This window comes from Microtus oregoni, unplaced genomic scaffold, assembly GCF_018167655.1.
Source record: "Microtus oregoni isolate MIOR12 unplaced genomic scaffold, Mior012 000086F_ref0000336, whole genome shotgun sequence".
Taxonomy (NCBI): domain Eukaryota; kingdom Metazoa; phylum Chordata; class Mammalia; order Rodentia; family Cricetidae; genus Microtus; species Microtus oregoni.
The window spans coordinates 4,319,230-4,338,270 of record NW_024544552.1 but is presented as its reverse complement, the minus strand read 5'-3'; the positions used below and the strand labels follow the sequence as shown (position 1 = coordinate 4,338,270).

The 19,041-nt window shown below is 42.8% G+C and overlaps 2 protein-coding genes across 3 annotated transcripts in view; both read right to left on the bottom strand.

The window, feature by feature from the left end:
* Nucleotides 1-3,645, bottom strand: part of LOC121442018 (cyclic AMP-dependent transcription factor ATF-6 alpha-like) — a gene marked incomplete at its 5' end in the record, with an annotated part of 174,219 nt that extends 170,574 nt beyond the window's left edge. Inside the window, one exon of the mRNA XM_041643453.1 lies at nt 3,495-3,645. Coding sequence (XP_041499387.1) covers nt 3,495-3,645 — 151 coding nt within the window. The remainder of the gene's footprint in view (nt 1-3,494) is intronic.
* A 5,672-nt stretch (nt 3,646-9,317) lies between these two features.
* On the bottom strand, nt 9,318-16,038 carry LOC121442061 (dual specificity protein phosphatase 12-like). Of its 2 annotated transcripts, XM_041643524.1 has the most exons (6): nt 15,690-16,038; nt 12,219-12,332; nt 11,866-11,984; nt 11,433-11,529; nt 10,954-11,137; nt 9,318-9,701 (listed from the first exon to the last, which is right to left on the bottom strand). In XM_041643524.1, the coding sequence occupies exons 1-6, from the start codon at nt 16,028-16,030 to the stop codon at nt 9,540-9,542; spliced, it is 1,017 nt and encodes a 338-aa protein (XP_041499458.1). In that variant the 5' UTR covers nt 16,031-16,038; the 3' UTR covers nt 9,318-9,539. The 2 variants fall into 2 exon arrangements, with proteins under 2 accessions (XP_041499458.1, XP_041499459.1); XM_041643525.1 differs by lacking the exon at nt 10,954-11,137.
* Between the last annotated feature and the right edge of the window lie 3,003 nt (nt 16,039-19,041).

Here is a 19,041-nt window from a genome sequence, read left to right as displayed (position 1 = left end):
GTGTCATTAAACATTTATCAAAGCCTTTATATTTAGCACTATTTGCTAAATATAAGAAATGATATTTATAAATTATAATATAGAAATATGCCATCGAGGCACAGAAGGACACAGAGGCACTTCAAATGCACACTACTGAGTAAAGAAGCCAATTTGAAAAGGCTTCATACTGCATGGTTCCAACTATTCAACAAAAGCAAAACTGTGCAGACAGAGAAAAGATCCATTATGGGGTGTGGGACGACTCAGGTGGAAGGAAGGAGGGATGAGTGGATGGAGCACAGGGAATGTGCAAGAGAGACGCTCTCACCCTACTCTGCACAACACTGTAATGATGGCCCATGGCATTGTGCTTGTCAAAACACCTATAATGTTCATCCTTCACTTAATACTAACGTACCAAGCCAGTCATGGTGGCTCATGCCTATAAGTCCAGTATTTGCAAAGCTGAGACAAGAGCATTAAGAATGCAAGGCAAGCTTGGGTTACATCAAATGTTCCAGGCCAAGTTGGAGACCCTGTCTCAAAAAAAAAAGAAAGAAAGAAAGAAAGAAAGAAAAGAAAAAACTGATCAACATAGTTCATCCATCTGAACAAAGTCCCACACTAATTGCTTCAGTTTGCCTTCCATTGCTGTGATGAAACACCACGACCAAAAGCAACTTGAGGAGGAAAGGGTTTATTTGGCTTACATGTCCCAATCACTGTCTACATGAAGGGAAGTCAGGGCAGGAACTCAAGGCAGAAACCTAGAAACAGGAACTGTAGCCAAAGTCACAGATGAATGATGTTCCCTCTGTCTTGCTCAGCCTGCTTTCTTATGCACCCCAAAACCCCAAAACCACCTGCCAAGGGTTGGCACCACCCACAGCAGGCTAGGCTCTCCCACATCAATCATTACGAAGGAAAAAAAAAATCCACAGACCTGCCTACATGACAATCTAATGGAAGAATTTTCTCAATAGAGATTCTCTCTTCCCAGATAATTCTAGCTTGTGTCAAATTAACAAACAAACAAAAACAACCAACTGACCCGCATAGTAATGTAAGATGATACCAGTAGAGGGAACTGTAGAGAGGAGAGGGGGCATCTATGGAATTACATGTCCTATCAGCAAGATCACTCTAAAAATCTAAGCTGCATTTAACAAAGACATTAAGTAATACACTAGATATAACTGGGGAGCCAGAGGCAGGAGACTTATGAAAGTTGCAGGCCACCCTGGGCTGTATAGCAAGACCTTGTCTCAAAAGACCTAACAACAACAGCCATAATGGGAGCCGGGTATGGTACTGTATGCCTATAATCCCAGCATTCAGAAGGCTAAGGCAGGAATATCTGAAGCATGAGGACAGCCTGAGCTACACGCTTTTAAAAGACTCTAAGTAAATAAGTACAGAAATAATGAATACATCTATGTGAAATGCAAATTTCAGTCTCCATAAGCTTTTATGGGAACACAGCCAGTCTCACTAATCTGCACCGCCTATGGCTGCTTTTTCACCACGGCAGAGCAGCTGCAAGGCCACATGATAGTGATGCCCAAAACAAGTGCCTTGTGGACCTTTCCAAAATACATCTGCAGATGTCAGCTCTAAAGTTCATTAATCACACTTGGAAAATAAATGAATAGAAGCACATCCCATCATATCCTGTGCTGAGATAATGTCCTTCAAATTGTTCAAGCTGTTAATCATAAGAAATACTAATTATAAAATCTAATTTTTAAAGTTTAACAGGGCAGTTGCTAAAAATATTTTTAAAACATCAATACATCAGTAAAATAATTAAACATCCAAAACAGCAACTCCCAAAGAATCCATTATTCTATTGAGAAACCCTAGTAGACAGTAGTGCCTAATGCCTGCAAAATCTTTCCTACCTACTGAACACCTAAGGGAAAAAAGTACTCTTCCAAGAGATAATTGTCAACAGTCTGAAAAAAGAAACCTAAAACACAACAGGGAAAGAGCGTACTCAAGGAGAAATGGGACAGGATACCTGAGAATGGAGTCAATCAACTGACTACAGAGAACTGAGTGTTCCATTAAAGAATCAAGTTTAGGAGTTAGGAAAACGCAGCCGAGAGTCAGAAAACAAGACAAAACAATGCTATCAGAAAGTGCTTTGTGTTACAGTTTAAGAAATGCCATGAAAATATGAGGGTCAAATGGTTGAGAAAACAAACCACAACTGTAACTGAAGCAGACTTGTTAAAATCAGAAAGAAGCATTAGGGAAAAAAAATCCACCTTTAGAAAAAAGCTAGGAAAATGTTACAGAGTGAAAAACCAGAGGCACAGACCTCAGAGTTAGACGGCCTCAGTTCTAATCCTACTTTTACCACTCAACACCTCTCTAAGACTGAGGGCAAATTCTGTCAGCCCCAGTTTCAGCATCTAAAGGACGGCAGGACCTTGGCCTGCTGTGGCCACCAATAACACACGTAGCGTGCTTAGTGGGATAGCTGACAAAAACAAGGCCCTAAGCAAGTGGCTAATGTTACTATAACAAAACATTTAGCTGGGGAAACGCACTGGAGAATGGACCCCTACAGTTTTTTTCCGTAATTTAAAATAAATCTCTCATAGATCGTAATTATAGATCACATCTGCCACTGGAAAATTAAAGTAGGATGTTCAATCCATTCTAGCTGACAGTCCACTCGTGTGATGGAATGTTGGTCTGGCCCCAGGAAAATAACACCCCAAAATCACAACGCTGAAGAACGGTGCAGTCTAACTACAGGATCCACTGAGGTACCTTCATGTTGGATCCCTGTCTCGTAATCAAAAGAGGAATATCGGGCTCCTCTAAGGATTCAGATGACAACACTTGTCCGGTGTCAATTCTCCATCCCATCTTTCCTGAACACCAAAACCAAGCAAGATCTAACAAGAGATTTCAGAGCTGTTTGGACAGCAGTCAGGATTACATCAGTTTATGGTAGATCTAGTAATCAGGGACACGGGTCAGGTGATTGGGACCTTTGCTTCTTTGCCAATTTGGATATATGCCTTAAATCAACCATGACAGCGGAGAGATAAGGATTTTCTTCTCTGTGTGTATTTCAACCATATTTTCTCAAACATGTCACGCGCACGTGCAGTGCACACATGCGCGTACACACACACACACACACACACACACACACACTTCACTCCCAAACACATCCCACAGTCTGAGAAAATTGCCTGGAGCGGCATCCAGAGTCACCCTGCTGAGTTCTGGTCCCTCAAGATCTCCTGGTATTTCCACCAGGAACACACGCTGAAAAACTACAGCAATTTCCACGATTCGAACATCACTTCCATGTCGCTGCGGCCAGGACAGAGCCCAGTGGTTCTGCCAGTCCCTTCCACGAGCCCCCAATCCATGGCCTCGCTCCCTGGGCAAGGTTCGTCCCCACCTGTCACCGCCGCCGGGCGGAAACCGGGAGGAAAACCCCCGCAACGGGCCCGAGCGAGCCCGGGTACATTCGCAGATCCACTCACCCCAGTCTTCCTCTGGTCGGTGAGGAAATCCCGGACTAAAAGGCGACTCCATGGTGCCGGCCACACCAGCCAGCTTCGGCCAAACAGATACCTCTCCGTACCTCCGAACTCCGGTCGGTGAGTAATCCGAAACGGCGGCGGCCGGCGGACAAAATATGCTGAGGGCTGACGGACGGTGGCCGAGCGGAGGCAAACTATCTCACCGCACACCAGCACTTGTAGCAAAAGCTAAGGAGACGTCAGCGTTAAAGCCAAGCTGACCTGTGAGTAAATATTTCCCTGGGGACGATTTCAACACGTTCTGTCCCTCTGTGAGGTTTTTTTGTCATTCTTCTTTCTTTCTTTTATAAAAATGGGCAGAGAGCACGCAGATTTAACTACTTCAGTTAAATTTGTTGATAATATTAAAACTGAAAAGTCTCCTGACCATAGCAGTTTGCTCTTCAATTTGCTTGATAATACGATGTAGATATCTCAGAACAAAATTAGAAATTGGCAGCAAATCTGATTCTGTTTTTGTGAATACTTTTCTTTCGCTGTAAAAAATTTCCATGTACACAGTACATACAGACGAACACAAAGAATTTTCCACGTTTGTTAGAACTGATTCTTTACAGGCAATCGGAGGAAAACATTCTCACCTATCATACTTGTGGAAAGTCTGCCTTCAAACAAATTTAAACAAAGAAAATATATAAGATAAACTCTCATGTCCACACTTGCCTCCTGAAGAATTTCTAAAACTCGCAATAACTTGTCAATCTTTTATTGCTAACACTTCAAGATTCTAAATAGTTTTAGAAGAAAACCGTACGCATCATAAATTCCAACTGAAAATGTAAACGTGTTTGAAAAAAATAGTTTCAAGACGGACTATTGTTTCTTTTTCAGTTTTACTCAATTTCAGTGGCCGGTGACTTTTAAAACGAATTGGTGAATGAACGCGGATCCCTCTAGGACCGAGTGGAATTTTTCCCATGGTTACAAACAAAACAGAAAAGCTTCCCAGAATCCTCCGAGCTCCTCGTGGCTGATGTTACTACTGATTGCGGAGTGCGGGGAAGCCCGCTCCGAATTCGTGAAGTCCGGCTGCGAGCGGAGCGCACCCGCATAGACACGTGCAATGCGCCGCACGGGCGCACTGGCGCTCGCACACGCACGCGCGCGCACAAACACTCGCTCACACACACACACACACACACAGTTTTAAAGTCCTCATACAATAAATGCCATTCCTTCCATCATTGGAATGATACATTCTTTGTTTACCATGAAATTTATAATACTTTCATTCTTGCGCTTCAAATTCATTGACATACAAACTAAAATAAAATCGAATTTTCTCTATTTCTCTACCTACCAAGCACCATGGCCTTTAAGGAAAGTTGAAGTTCACGAACTTCAACTTTTCAGTTTTTAACTTTTATAAATTTTAACTTTTATCAAGTTCTCTTATTCAGAAAGTCTGGGCAATTACGATATAAACATTTGGATACCTGTCATTAAGTAAACAAATATTAAAATTTTTCACTTAAATATAAATTTTTCTCAGAGTATATGAAATTTTAAATTTATAGACAGGAAAGGCAGACTGTCTCCCAACTATACTACTACACACCCAATTTAATTTCCCTCTGTCCAAATAGACAATTCCTATCAAGAATTTTATAGAAATCTTTTTAGTCCATTTTAATTTTTTTGTTTCGGGTTTTTTGTTTTGTTTTTTGATTTTTTTGTTTGTTTGGGGTTTTGGGTTTGTTTGTTTGTTTGAGACAGGGTTTCTCTGTAGCTTTTGGAACCTGTTCTGGAACTCGCTCTGTAGACCAGGCTGGCCTCAAACTCACAGAGATCCGCATGTCTCTGCCTCCTGAGTGCTAGGATTAAAGGCGTGAGCCACTACTCGGCTCTGTTTTAATTTTTACTTTTATCATGTTTAAATGTTTATAAATACATATGTTGAGTGTTGGGGGCAGGGGTTGTTCACATAAATGTGTAACACTGTAAATGTTCCCCAAATTGTTGGGTATTACTCTTTGAGGCTCTCTCTGTATTTTAACTGCTACACTTCCTTGAATAAATGTAATCAGTTTTTCTGTTACCCTAAGATGGTCTTTTAGTTGTGTACCAGTACATGAAATACATTCCCTGCAAGCATATTTTGCTGGGTCACTTGCAAAATGAGCAGTTTCCATATTCACCAACACTAGATATGGTCAGACTGACAATTTGTGCCACTCTGAGTAGTGTGACTGTAGTTCACACTTCTCTGGCAGCACAGGAATGCTGTACTCCTTAACGTTTGTTACACACTGTTCTGTGAACCGTCCACTCGGTTTGACATAGTGTGCTCCTGGATTCCTTTCTCCCAGCGATATGCAGATCTTTAGATAGACAGCCTCCTTTATTCATTTACTGTGTGTGTTGTGAATGTCTTCTCCCGGCTTGGCACTTGTCTTTATCTTTGTTAGGGGAGGGGGTGCTCTCTGTTCAGTGCAGTGAATGTCAGTCGTTTGTTGGGTCTCTGCCACTTGTATTTTAAGAAATCCTTGCCTATCCTGAGATTGTTGAGGTTTTCCTCTTCAGAGTTTATAGTTCGGTTTTCATTCTTTCTCTGTTGTTTGGTATCTTAGATGTAGCAACACTAGACATAGTAACACAATTGACTTTGGTACCACACTCTTGTGTCCAAACCCCTTGCTGGATTCCATTATTGTCATACTTTGTCTGCATGCTCTTTTAGGATTTCCCACTTAGAAAAACTTACGTTGTGCACAAAGCAACACTTTCACGTTTATTTTAACAAATGTAAGAGGCAATGCGGTGAATCCCCATGTTGCTACCATCCCAGCTTCAACCATCTGCCACTCCTGTTCCATCTATCTTCCCTCCCAATAACTTTTCTGTTTTTTCCAGGAAGTCTTACAGCAAATCTCATAGTATTTCATTTATCTAAACAAAGCCTATTTTGAAAATAACATATACACCTAGCAAAGTCAGTAATTCCTTAATATTACCTAATATCTATCAGTTCCACATTCAATTTTCAGTCTTAAAACTACCTGTAGAGATGGCCCAACAATTAAGGCACTTGATCTCACAGAGGACCCGGGTTCAGTTCCTAGGAGCCACATGGAAGCTCACAACCATTTTTAAATCCAGCTCCAGGAGATTGAAAGTTCTCTTCTGCTTCAAGGGATTCTGCACACATGTGATGCACATAAACTCAAACTTGTGTGCACACATAGATACTAAAAATAAAATTCCCACCTTGAGTTGGCTTGTGAAAATGAAGATACAAATAAGAATAACACTGTGCAACTAAGGTTCACGTGGCAATCCCTTTTCTGTAGCAAGTTTTCTTGTCAGACTATCTTTGAATCGCCAGCTCCCAAATAACAACACAGAGACTTATAAATTTTGAAAGTTTGGCCTTTAGTTTTAGGCTTGTCCCCAACTAGCTCTTATAACTCAAATTAACATGCTTCTATCAATCTGCATTCTGTACCATGTCGGACTTCTTCCTCTCTTCCTCTCCTCTTCCTCTTCCTCTCTCCCCAGAAATCCCACCTGTCTCTCCTGCCTAGCTATTGGCCACTCAGCTCTTTATTAAACCAACCAGAGTGACACATCTTCACACAGTGGAAGCAAATATTCCTCAACACTTTCCCCCACTTGTTTGGCACCGTATGTTGAAGAAACTAGTCTTGCCTTGAGAACTGCCTACTTTGTGAGTCTGCTGACTTTATCTTCATAGTTATGTTTAACTTGTTCCTAAAGCTGCCAGTTTTACAGGCTAGACTGGGGAGGTTTGCTTTTATTTTTGCAAGAATACTTCACACTTCTAAATTCAAACCTGGCCACGAAGTTCACTTTTGCTGTGTGGTAAGTATTGGATCCCCAGTTACTGGCTATCCTCCATTGATGCAATAAGTCAAATCTAACAATTAATCCCAGATTTAATAAACAGAGCAAAGCAGAGTGAAGCAACTCCCTGGTGATTCTTGGGAAGGCAGGAGAGAGAGAGAGCTTTTGGCAGGTCTAGTGACCAGGTCTTAAAAACCCTGTAGGCGTGATCTTGAACAGCTCTGGGGCAGGAGCTGACCCTTGGAGGGCTTTCTGAGGGGCGAGGTCTGGAATGGGAGGAGTGGAATTACAGGCATGCACCACTACCCTGACTGAACTTCACATAAATAGTTAGGTTTCCCAGCCATTCCTCACTTGAAAGTACAATTAGCTTTCAAAAAGGCATTGCCCCTACCAGCCGGACTGCAGTAGCCAGAAAGCAGGGGCTTGACTGATGTATTCACTGAGTCACCTACAATAATGCACACATGGTCTCGGTGCACATTACACATTATATGAAAATCTAAGTTCAAATGAAATGGGCTGCTCTCTGCTGTATGCTACGGCGTAGGGTGGCTAGACGGTAAGCTGAGCCACATGAAATCATGCCAAAACATTTTCACCTACAAAGAGGCGCTCTCGTGGAGTGGCCAGGTTTTGAAAAGCTTTGAGACAGTGTTTCTCTGTGTAGCCCTGGCTGTCCTGGATCTTGTTCTGTAGACCAGGTTGGCCTCTGTTCTGCAATACTTTTGTATACTGTAAAGAAGTGTCTCTGCCTAAGGTACTTTCTGATTGCTTTAATAAAGAGCTGAATGCCAATAGCTAGGCAGGAGGGACTAGGTGGTACTTCCAGGGAGAGAGAGAACTTTGGGAAGGAGAGAGGCATGGACACCAGTGAGACACAGAACAAGTAGGATGTACAGAGACAGAGTTAAAAGCCATGTGGTAGAATGCAGATTAATAGAAACAGGTTAATTTGAGTTACAAGCGCTAGATGGGAATAAGCCTAAACTAGTGGTCAAGCATTCATAATCAGGAATAAGTCTGTGTCATAATTTGTAGGCTGGTAATCCCACAAAGGAAAGTCTAACTACAGATGTCTCCCCAGTGCTGGGATTAAAGGCGTGCACCACCACTACCCAGCTTCGTCAATGTGTTACACATAGACACAGGTAAGTAAGTGTGTCTTAAGGCCTTCTTAGCTTATGCTGAAGCACTTGGATTTCTGTCAGACCAGTCTGGTCTACAGAGTGAGTTCCAGGACAACCAGAGCTACATAGACACTCAGCCTCTCTCACACACACACCAGGGCTACATAGTAACCTTTTCAAAACTCACTTTCTTCCCCTCTCCCTCTCTCTCTACCCTCCCAACTCCAGGAGGGAAGAAAGGGATTAACACAATTTACAAGGTTCAAGACAGTTACAAGATCAACAGGTCGTTCCAAAGGTAACATAAACTGTGATGGTTACTGGGAGAAGAGACTCTCCTGCAGTAAGTTGCCGGCAAACTGCTGTAGGAATACAGCTTTTGTGAGTAGTTACCCACACTCCTGGAAGTAACCCCAATAAATTCACCAGTTTACCAAGCTGGACTTGGGTGGAAGCATCTCTTTGGTCTGTGGTCAGTGCCCAATACAGATGCCTGTTCACATTTCCCTAGGAGGAATCACCAAAAGGCACATGTGTAGGTTCACTAATGTCCCTTAAATGAGACACGGAAATAATTTTTCAAAATACAACAAATTAATCTGCTTTATATTTCTGAAAACCAAAGAATATCTACCTGGATACGGACAACTATTTTACATACAATTTTATCCATCTAGACTTTAGTATCATACAACCAACATACTATAAAGCACAACTTTACATGTGTAAGAGGTCCCAGATATAGGTCAGAGGTAGAATGTTTACCTAGCATGCTTAAAGCATGGGCTAGATCCAAAAAGCACAAAAGCTTAAAACATGTAACAGGGCATCTGATTATAAAAGATTTTAATATCAAATCAAATGTACACGATTGCCTGGATTGCCCAGTGAAGTAATGTATATGCATCATACATCATGTGATAAACTACCAACACGTATCTGCCACATTAACTACCTTTGGACACTAAATAAAATTTTGGCCTCTGCTATGAAAGATAATGATCAAAAGAAATACATTTCATCGGGTTTTATTCCAAACTGTGTCTCAAGTTCATAGTTTCCTTGTTTGTGATCCCAGAGCTGGCAACGTTTTCATTTCATCCACTCTGTTCTTGTGTATTTGGAAAGCAGGGGTTATCCATCGACCACACGAGCACTGTTCTCCATACCAGTTGAAGGAACCCAACTTGGCACTGCATTTTGGGCAAAGAAGCTGAAAGAAGCAAATGTGTCATTATATCCATTTTATATTCATCAGCAACTATCTTTGACAATGCAGAATATAAAATAGCTAAGGCATGATTCCTGTTCTCAAAAAAAATGTTTTTTTTTTATTGGTTGGTTAGTTAGTTTTGATTTTGGTTTTTCGAGATAGGGTTTCTCTGTGTAGCCCTGGCTGTCCTGGAACTCGCTCTGTAGAGTCTCGAGATCCGCCTGTCTCTGCTTCCCCTGTGCTGGGATTCAAGGCATGTGTCACCATCAAGGAACTTGTAATCTGGGTTGATCATAAAGTACAACTACCACAGGAGAGGCACTTTCTACTGAAAAGGAGGGACAGGAACCTCAGGATGAAGAGGGAAAGCAAAGCTCAAAGCAACTAAGAATGTTTGTATCAAGGTAACAAATACTTGGCTTCTAATCGATTATTAACAGGAGTCCAAATCAGGCTCTCATGGTAAAGGATGGAAGTGCACATTCAGATTCTCATCTTCTACTGCTAGCTGGTATCAGAAGCATGCACGTCAGAGAAATCCAAAAGTACTCACCAAGATTTCTGCACTCTCTCTAATGTTAGCAACAGCATTATCACTTATGTTTAGTGTGCATGGTCTGAGTAGGGATTCTTATTTTTGGTGACCTTATTCATATACTAAAAAGACAGTCCTCAGAATCTTCAGAAGGGAATGGTTGATTACAACACAGATGTTTGTTAGTTTTGTTTTTTTATCCAGACAATAAGATGAGACAACAGGTAAGGACCCTTCAGCCAAGCCCAATGGCCTGAGCTTGGTCCTGAGACCAACATGGTGAACAGAGGAAACCAACTTCCACTAGCTGTTCTCTGACTTCCATGTATGAGTGTGTAGCACCCCAGAACCCCCACAGATACATACAGCCACATACAAAAGAGAGAAGATGTAATACAGATATTAAAAATAATAAAAATGTTTGTTGTTGTGTTGTCTTGAGACAGTGCCTCATGAACATCAGTCAGGATAGACTCAAACTCACTGTGTGCCTGAGGTGCCCCTAACTTCCAACCCTCCTGCCTTAACCTCCAGAGTGCTGGCATTTCAGGCCTGGCCTATGTGATGCTAGAGATGGAATCCAGGGCTTCACGCATACTAGATGAGCGTTCTACCAACTAAGCCACATTCCTCACTCTAAAATACAGTTTAAAGGTGGAGAAGGGAAAAGAATTTAGACGACACAACAAAACTGCAGAAAGAAAATAATGTTCTCACCTGTCCATCTATTACTCCCAACAAAGTCGACTCCATCCACTGTACAGGTCCAATGAAGTAAGATGTACACTGAGCCTGACTCCCCATAAGTACCAAAGACGGTGTCGTTCTCTTGTGAGCAAAGGCTATTGGCCCGCTTCCTTCACTATGATCCAAAATACTAGAACTTCTAAATAAAGATCGCCTGCAAAACCACCAAAGACAAAAGCATTAACGATTTCCAAAGGATGAAAACAAAGATGAAATGTACAATATTTCTTACAAGCCAAAAGAATACAACATTGAGTATGCCACTCAAAATCTCAATAGCCCTACAATCTGGTTACTAAGTTACATTCTCTCTGAGGCAGGTTTGCAGGTAAAATTTCCATAATATTCAATTAAACAAATCCTTCCTAGAGAGATAAGAAAATAAAACTTGAAACACTTTTGCAACTACCAAGATGATTAAAAATTCCAGAGGATCCAAAATATTTTACCTGCACTTTCTACATTTGTAGAGAATGTCATCTTTTAATCCCTGTGACATGGTGGTTGGGTCAACAGCAAAGAGTTCTTGAGGCAAATTCCGAAGTTCTGCAAGGTAATTTAAATGCATCCAACTATCAACATCAACCTTATAGATTTTCAGACAAAATCCCAATACCAAACTGAGGCGATCCATGCTGAACTCAGAACAAAACTCTCCATGTTGAGAAATCAGGGAGGAAAGCAAGGCGAATAAGCCTTCACTTTAAATGGAACTGCCAGATTTCAATCCCAGCCATTTTTAAACCACGTGACTTTCTGCTAAACAGAGGAAACGGCAGTCTCTGCCTCCCAGTTCTTGAAAAGTAATACAATGCATTTAGTGTCCAAGTAAATGAGACCTCAGCGGAGTGCAGATTCCACCAGTGATCAGTGTTTACCCACCCGGGTACTTCTCGGTGACCTTCTGGAGCCGGTACTGCTTGTAAGCTGCGCTAGAGGTGTCGACTTCGCATCCCATGGCCTCATATAACTTCAGTTGCCCTTCAAATCCCTCATTCATCCTGCAATGAAAAGTGAGTGTGAAGTTGGGCCCTCTTTCAATAAAACCTCAGGACAAAAGGAGAACTGGTAACAGCAGCCGAAGAAGATCCTAAGTTTGCTTCTGACCCATGCAAGTGCACTACACATGCACTACACACACACACACACACACACACACACACACACACACACACACCATGCATTCATACAGACTTTAAAGGAAGAGAAAGAAGTGTTACTGTGACAGGACTCACTTGGCTTCCGGCTTGACGGTCTGGAGGCTTTCATAGGCCTTTTCAAAGGTAAGTTGGTCTGTCTTCATTATAAAGGCAGTCACTACAGCAACACTTCGACTGACTCCTGCATGGCTGAAAAAGAGACCTTCAAAATAAAACAGCAAATAGCAGCAATTAAAAATCAAGGGAAAGCCCAGCCCCCACTAATGGTAAAATTTAGGTCCACCTCACTTCTATCTTTTCCTTTCTCATAGTTATAGCAATCTTCCTGTCTCCGCCTCCTACGTGATGGGGTGACAGGTGTGTACCGCTGTGCCCAGATCATTTCCACTTCCACTCCAATTAACCCACACTTCTTAAATACCGCCAACATACAAGCACAGTCATTGATTTCCTTATTCATTTTTAAATTCTGATCAATATGGATGTACTAACTATTCAAAAATAACTACCTTAAAAATTTTAAATGATGTCCTAGCTCCTTTGCTCTTAACTCCAAGTTGTTCCAGATCTGGTCTCATACGTCTTTCATCACTACCTCTGTCCCTGTGTCCACCCTTAGGACTACTGCACAAGAGTCCAACAAAACAGTTCAAACCAACCCAGCAGGACTCTCAGGAATCCCCAACACCTACTAAGATTTTCCAGCCTTTTATTTTTGCTGCAATATACGCTGTCAGTTTCCTAGACAAGGCCCAGGAATCCTTCACATCCTAATTCCACCATTCATCAACCAGTCTCCCCAGTCTCCCTCATCCCAAGCAGAGCATAGGAAGAGATAGATAGATAGATAGATAGATAGATAGATAGATAGATAGATAGATAGATCGATCGATCTTGGAGCTGAGGTTCCAGCTCAGAATTAATCCCAGCACCATTTCCAAAAAAAAAAAGAAATAAAAATAATCTGGTTTTACTCTGCAGTCTTGAGAATGCCAACAGTTAACTTCTCCTACCACTGAAGGGATGCATAGATTATTGCTCAAAACCGACATCATAGTATACACCATATACCATAGTATACACCATAGTATGCATCATAGTATACACCATAGTATACATCACAGTATACACCATAGTATACATCACAGTATACATCATAGTATGCATCATAGTATACACCATAGTATGCATCATAGTATACACCATAGTATACATCACAGTATACATCATAGTATGCATCATAGTATATATCATAGTATGCATCATAGTATACACCATAGTATACATCACAGTATACATCATAGTATGCATCATAGTATGCATCATAGTATACACCATAGTATACATCACAGTATACATCATAGTACACATCATAGTATATATCATAGTATACATCACAGTATACATCATAGTATACATCATAGTATACCGATTATCTCCGACTAGCAGTAGATGGAGACTTTTTCTTCCTGTTTGCTTCAAGTCCAGAGGTACCAAGGATGAAGAAAATTACTTCTGGTCCCGTCCCTAAATTTTCATTAATTATTGTCAAATAGCAGCGGGAAAAGACAAGCTTGTCAACACACCAAAGCAGACTGCCACACACAGCTGCCTTCTATTTCGATCCGATTCAATAAGCCAAAAAAAATCGTTTATGATTCCCACAGGCTCAACAGGCTTCGTATGTTTCTCCATGGCCACTGAAAACCCATTTACTACACTTCTGAAAATCTGCTGACATTCCCCACTGTCCCCTTCTCCTAATGAAAAGGGATATACAATTCTGAGTCAGGTTGTGTTTTAACTTACTGTAGGTCTGTAGAAAGGAACAATACAAATTACCCTTCAAGTGAGCTTTGTTAGGGGTGAGAGCATGGAGATCTCCCTGAGGCGTGATCCTCACTGAAGTGAGAGTGTGTTAGGAGAAATCTGGATCATAACAGAGGCAGCTCATGCCAGCCTTGAAGGGAGAAACAGGGCCTCGAAGTCTGGGAAAGGAGCGCTACAGCCGCCATGTATAATGTCGGGGTTCCCAAAGAGAAGAGACTTCTAGTTCAGAGGACAAATGGAATTTCTAACTCTTATGGGTTTTCACGGAAGGAGGCAAGCTCCATAATATGTGGTAACCTATCCCAGCCTGGTCTCCAAAACCAAAAGTCACAAGGCAGAAGGGCCCTACATAAAAATAAAGTTATTTGGGGGTGGGGCGGGGGCAGAGGGGGGTGAAAACCTAGCCTTGTTCACAGCTGCTAATAGGAGAAAGAGACCTCTAAGTGATATAAGGACACAATTCACATTGTTTCAACTTTCTGTCCCAGAGAGCTGCATGGGGCTGGGGAGTGACTTGATTTCTGGTTGTGATCTCACAGGTTGGGCTTAGTGGCTAATTATTTACAGTTTTTTTTTTAATTGTAATGACTACAGAACAAATGCAAGGTCCTTTTCTCTCAACACTGGTCTCCCCTGATCTGTTTATCATTTCTTCTGCTTCTCTTTCTCCCCACTCACCCCAGGACAAGGCAGAGAGACCAGACCCTCTACTCAAATATTAAGCACAAAGACCAGAATTAAAGACAAACTAGTAGCACATGCATATAAATACAACCACCTAGGAGGCAGAAGCAGGAGGGTCCCAAGTTCAAGGATAGCCTAGACAAGACAGTAAAACAGCTCAAAAAGAGAGACAGGGAGACAGTACGCTGTAGCCTTTCTCCAACCTTCTGTGTGAGAACCGGCTGCAAAGACATCCTCTTAAGACTGGAGCTAGGCCACAGTACTAGAGTGTCTGCCTAGCATGCTAGCAGGACAAATCAATTCTCTGATCTACTTAGTCTGATGCATCCTAAGGCCATCAATCCAGAAAGGGCTTTGCCCTACACCCCAGAGGAAGAAGATCAATATGCGTCAGGCCGAGTTACCCTCTCACTCCATTGGCATTAGGTCACACTCCTTTTGTCCAATCACATTGCTATATGACTGTCCAGTCTTAATCAAACCAAGCATTTTCCCTTGGTTATGTAAAACTTTGATTATACTCAGGCATGGTGGCGCACTGAAGGTGTGCCGGCGGGTATCTGTGGTTTTGAAGCCAGAGTGGTCTACACAGCGAGTGAGTTCCTCGCCTGCCAGATCTACACCAGTAAGACCTTGTCTCAAAAAAAAAGCTTATGGTTTTCTTTTGTTTAACCACAGTGACTTTTAGGATAAGAAAGAAAAGTATCACGTATTTTCACCCCAATAAATCTAGCTGCACTACATTCAACTCCAAAACTATAGACAGATGAGAGACAGATAAATAATTGGTAGGTAGGTAGATAGAGATACACACATACATACATACATACATACATACATTCATACATAGACAGGCTGATGCTGCAAAATGAACCAAACAAAACACGAACCAGGGGCCAGTCTCCAGACCCTCCTCCTTGAGCCATCCCCAAGGATGAGGATGAGGAGCGAGATTATCAGCTATGACAGCCGGTTCCTCCACTCCTGGGCGCTCTGCAGAAAGGAGGCTTGCCCCTGGCACCTTGCACTTACCAGTGCACCAACACCGCACGTCCCTCGGCTCGCGACTGGCCGATGAAGGCCACGCAGCGATCCAAGTGGCTGAGCAAGTCGGTCTCGGGTTTGTCCAGCGCCGGCACGAAGAGGCTCCGGAGTCCTTCGAACCCAGCCCCAGCCTGGAAACCCGGTTCCGAGTCTACCGTCAGCACGGCGGTGATGCCGGCCTCCAGCAGGTGGTTTGGTTCCGCCACCGCCGCTGCCCCACCCAGATACAGTCCGGGCCGCACTTCCACCACGTGTCCAGCCGGGCTGGCGGTGCCGGTAGCCGCAGCCTGGCGCTCGCTACCATGGTTCAAGCCCCGTTCGTCCAACATGGCGGAACCTGGAAGCCAGGCAGCCGCGGCACCGCCACCGTGTGGCCGGCTAGAGCGGCCTCTGGCTCTCACCAGCCCCTCTGCAGCGCCGTGGGCGGACCGCGGCCAAGGGAAAAATGACGGCTTCTGCGCAAGGTGAAGGGAGGCTTGCTGAAGTGCTAAGCTGCACTCAGCGCAGCTTTCCCCACAACCCTCCAAAGTTCAAGATAGAAAATAAAGTCTCCGTTCATCCATTGCTGGCGGGACTGCAAACTCGCACAGCCACTACGGAAATCGGTGAAGGTGGAAACTGATCTATCTCAAGGTCCAGCAATACCACTCTTGGGTATATACCCACGGGACGACGCTTCATCCTAACCACAGAGACACTTGCCCAACCATGTTCACTGCTGCTCTATTCACAATAGCCAGACATTGGAAACAACCTAGATGTGCCCCGACAGAAGACTGGATAAAGAAAATGTGATACATTTACACAATGAAGTATTACTCAGCTGTTTAAAAAAAAATTGAAACTTGCAGGTAAATAGATGGAACTAAAAAATTATCCATAGTGAGGTAACTCTGACCAAGAAAGACAAATATGGTATGTATTGGCTTATATGTGGATATTAGCTATTAAGTCAATGATAACCAAGCTATAACCCATAGAACCACAGAGGGTAGGTATAGACAAAGGGACTAGGGACTGATAGATCTCCCTTGGGAAAGGGAAAAAGAATAGATAGATGGTCGTGGACGGAGGGGAGGGCTAACACAAAAGGATGAAATGGAGAAGGGGAGGGGAAAGGGGGAAGAGAGTCAAAAATTAAGGGCCATTTGAGGGGTGGTATGAAAACCTAACATAGTAAAAGCTTCCTAACACACAGACACACAGACACACACACACACCAAGGTTATCTAAATGAGATCACCAATTAATGGAGGAGACAGAGTCATAACCTGTCATTTCTTGTCACCAAATGAAGCTTCCAGTACCTGGATTGGGTTACATCTAATTGAGTTGTTGGTCAAAGGGGTCCCATAGGAACCCCCAAACAACTCAAGCTGTTGCCAAGACTGTAGGTTGCCCTCTGCCATCTGACGGCAAGGCTCCATTGTGGGAGGCAACACCTACACAACTCATTGAACATGGAGAAGTCGTGCTGGTGCCTACATAGAGCCTTTACCCCTAAGAGCTGGCTAGCATCTTTGGTACAGGAAAGTATTCTGCATGCTACCAAAAGAGAAATGTAAAGACCAGTTCAGCCACAAATGCTTTGATCTATATGGTATTCCACCTACAAGATATCTTACTGAAATAGTGGCACAAATTTATGGGAGTAACCAACCAACATATGATTTGACTTAAGGCCCACCACAGTGGATGGAACCCATACCCAACACTGAGTGAGTGATCAAGAACCTTAGGTTAGATAGCCCAGGGACCTATGATAAAACCAAATACTACTGTTATAAAAAAAAGAACAGTTTTATCTTGTTGTGTTTTATTTTATTATTATTCCTTAGAAGCCTGTTTGTTTTCTAAGGAGAAACAGAAAGGGGGTGGACCCAGGTGGGAGGGAAAGTGAGGAGGAACTGGGAGGAATAAAGAGAAAGGAAACCATAATCAGGAGATATTTGTGAGAGAAAAAAAAATTTATTTTCAATAAAATAAAAAAATAGAATATCAATAGAAAAAAAAGTTCCCAGCTGTAGGGTAAAAGGGCCAAGGAAAGAACACCCTGACCCTGACTTGACCCTGAGACTAGGGCAAAGGAGAAATACCCTGACCCTGAGTTGACTCCAAAGGTCAGAGTCAAAAGAAAAACAACCTGACCCTGACTCGACCCTGAGACCAGGGCAAAGGAGAAATACCCTGACCCTGACTTGACCCCAAAGGTCAGAGTCAAAGGCAAAACAGCCTGACCCTGAGTTGACATCAAAGGTCAGAGTCAAGGGAAAAATACCCTGACCCTGACTTGACCCTGACCCCAAGACCAGGGTCAAGCAACAGAATCTCCCCAATGGCTGAGCTTGCCCCAGAGTCTGACTACAGAATCCCACTAATTCCTACGCTTGCCCCAGAATCAGGCCACAAAAATCCCACCAATTCCAGACCACACTAGAAAGCTCCACCCCCCACCCCCCAAGAAACTCTATTTAAACTCTATCTTCTGTTCAGTTCTCTGCTGCTTCCTGCCTAAGGAGAGGCAGCCACCCTCCTAGTTTTTTCTCTTCCAATAACTCTCTTGTGTGAGTTTGAGGTACAACGCTTATGTCGGGTTTCTCAGACTTTAGCATTAATCAGGCAGTGTTAAACCTAAAAACTGTGAGGAGAAAGACCAGATTCCAATTAAAGCAAGCTTTACTTTTGAGGTGTGCCTGGGACCAGCCGGCTGTCTCACCGATGTTGGGGTTTTAGAGAGCAAGCCCAGAAGTGAAGAAGACATGGATTTTATATAGCTCAGGGGTAGGGAGGTGTCAAATGGGGGATTTGGTGGGCAAAATATATGGAGTTACAGGAGCAGAAGAGAAGCATAACAAGTTAGTCCTAACGACCTCCTGAAACAAAGGCATGATTGCCATTCCTGGAACAGGCAGAACAGAACCATGTGTAGCTAAGGTTACAGTTAGAATGTTGTGGAATATTCCTTTACACTGTGTGAAGACATGTCACTGTGATAGGTCTGATAAAAAGCTAAATGGCCAATAGCTAGGCAGGATTTTGGGGTAGAGACAACCCTGGGAAGAAGGGTGGAGTTGCCAGACAGACGAGGGGAAGCAGCATGGGGAGTCTAGAGTAAAGATAACCAGGCCACATAAAAGAATGTAGATTAAAAGATATGCACTAATTTAAGTATAAAGAACTAGTTAGGAACAAGCCTATGCTATCAACCAAGGTTTCATAATTAAGAATAAGTCTCTGTGTGGCTATTTGGGAGCTGGCAGGTGGGACAAAAAAAAATCTACCTATAGTGGGATATAGCACAATACATGAGAAGCAGAGTATTAATCATGAACAGGAATGA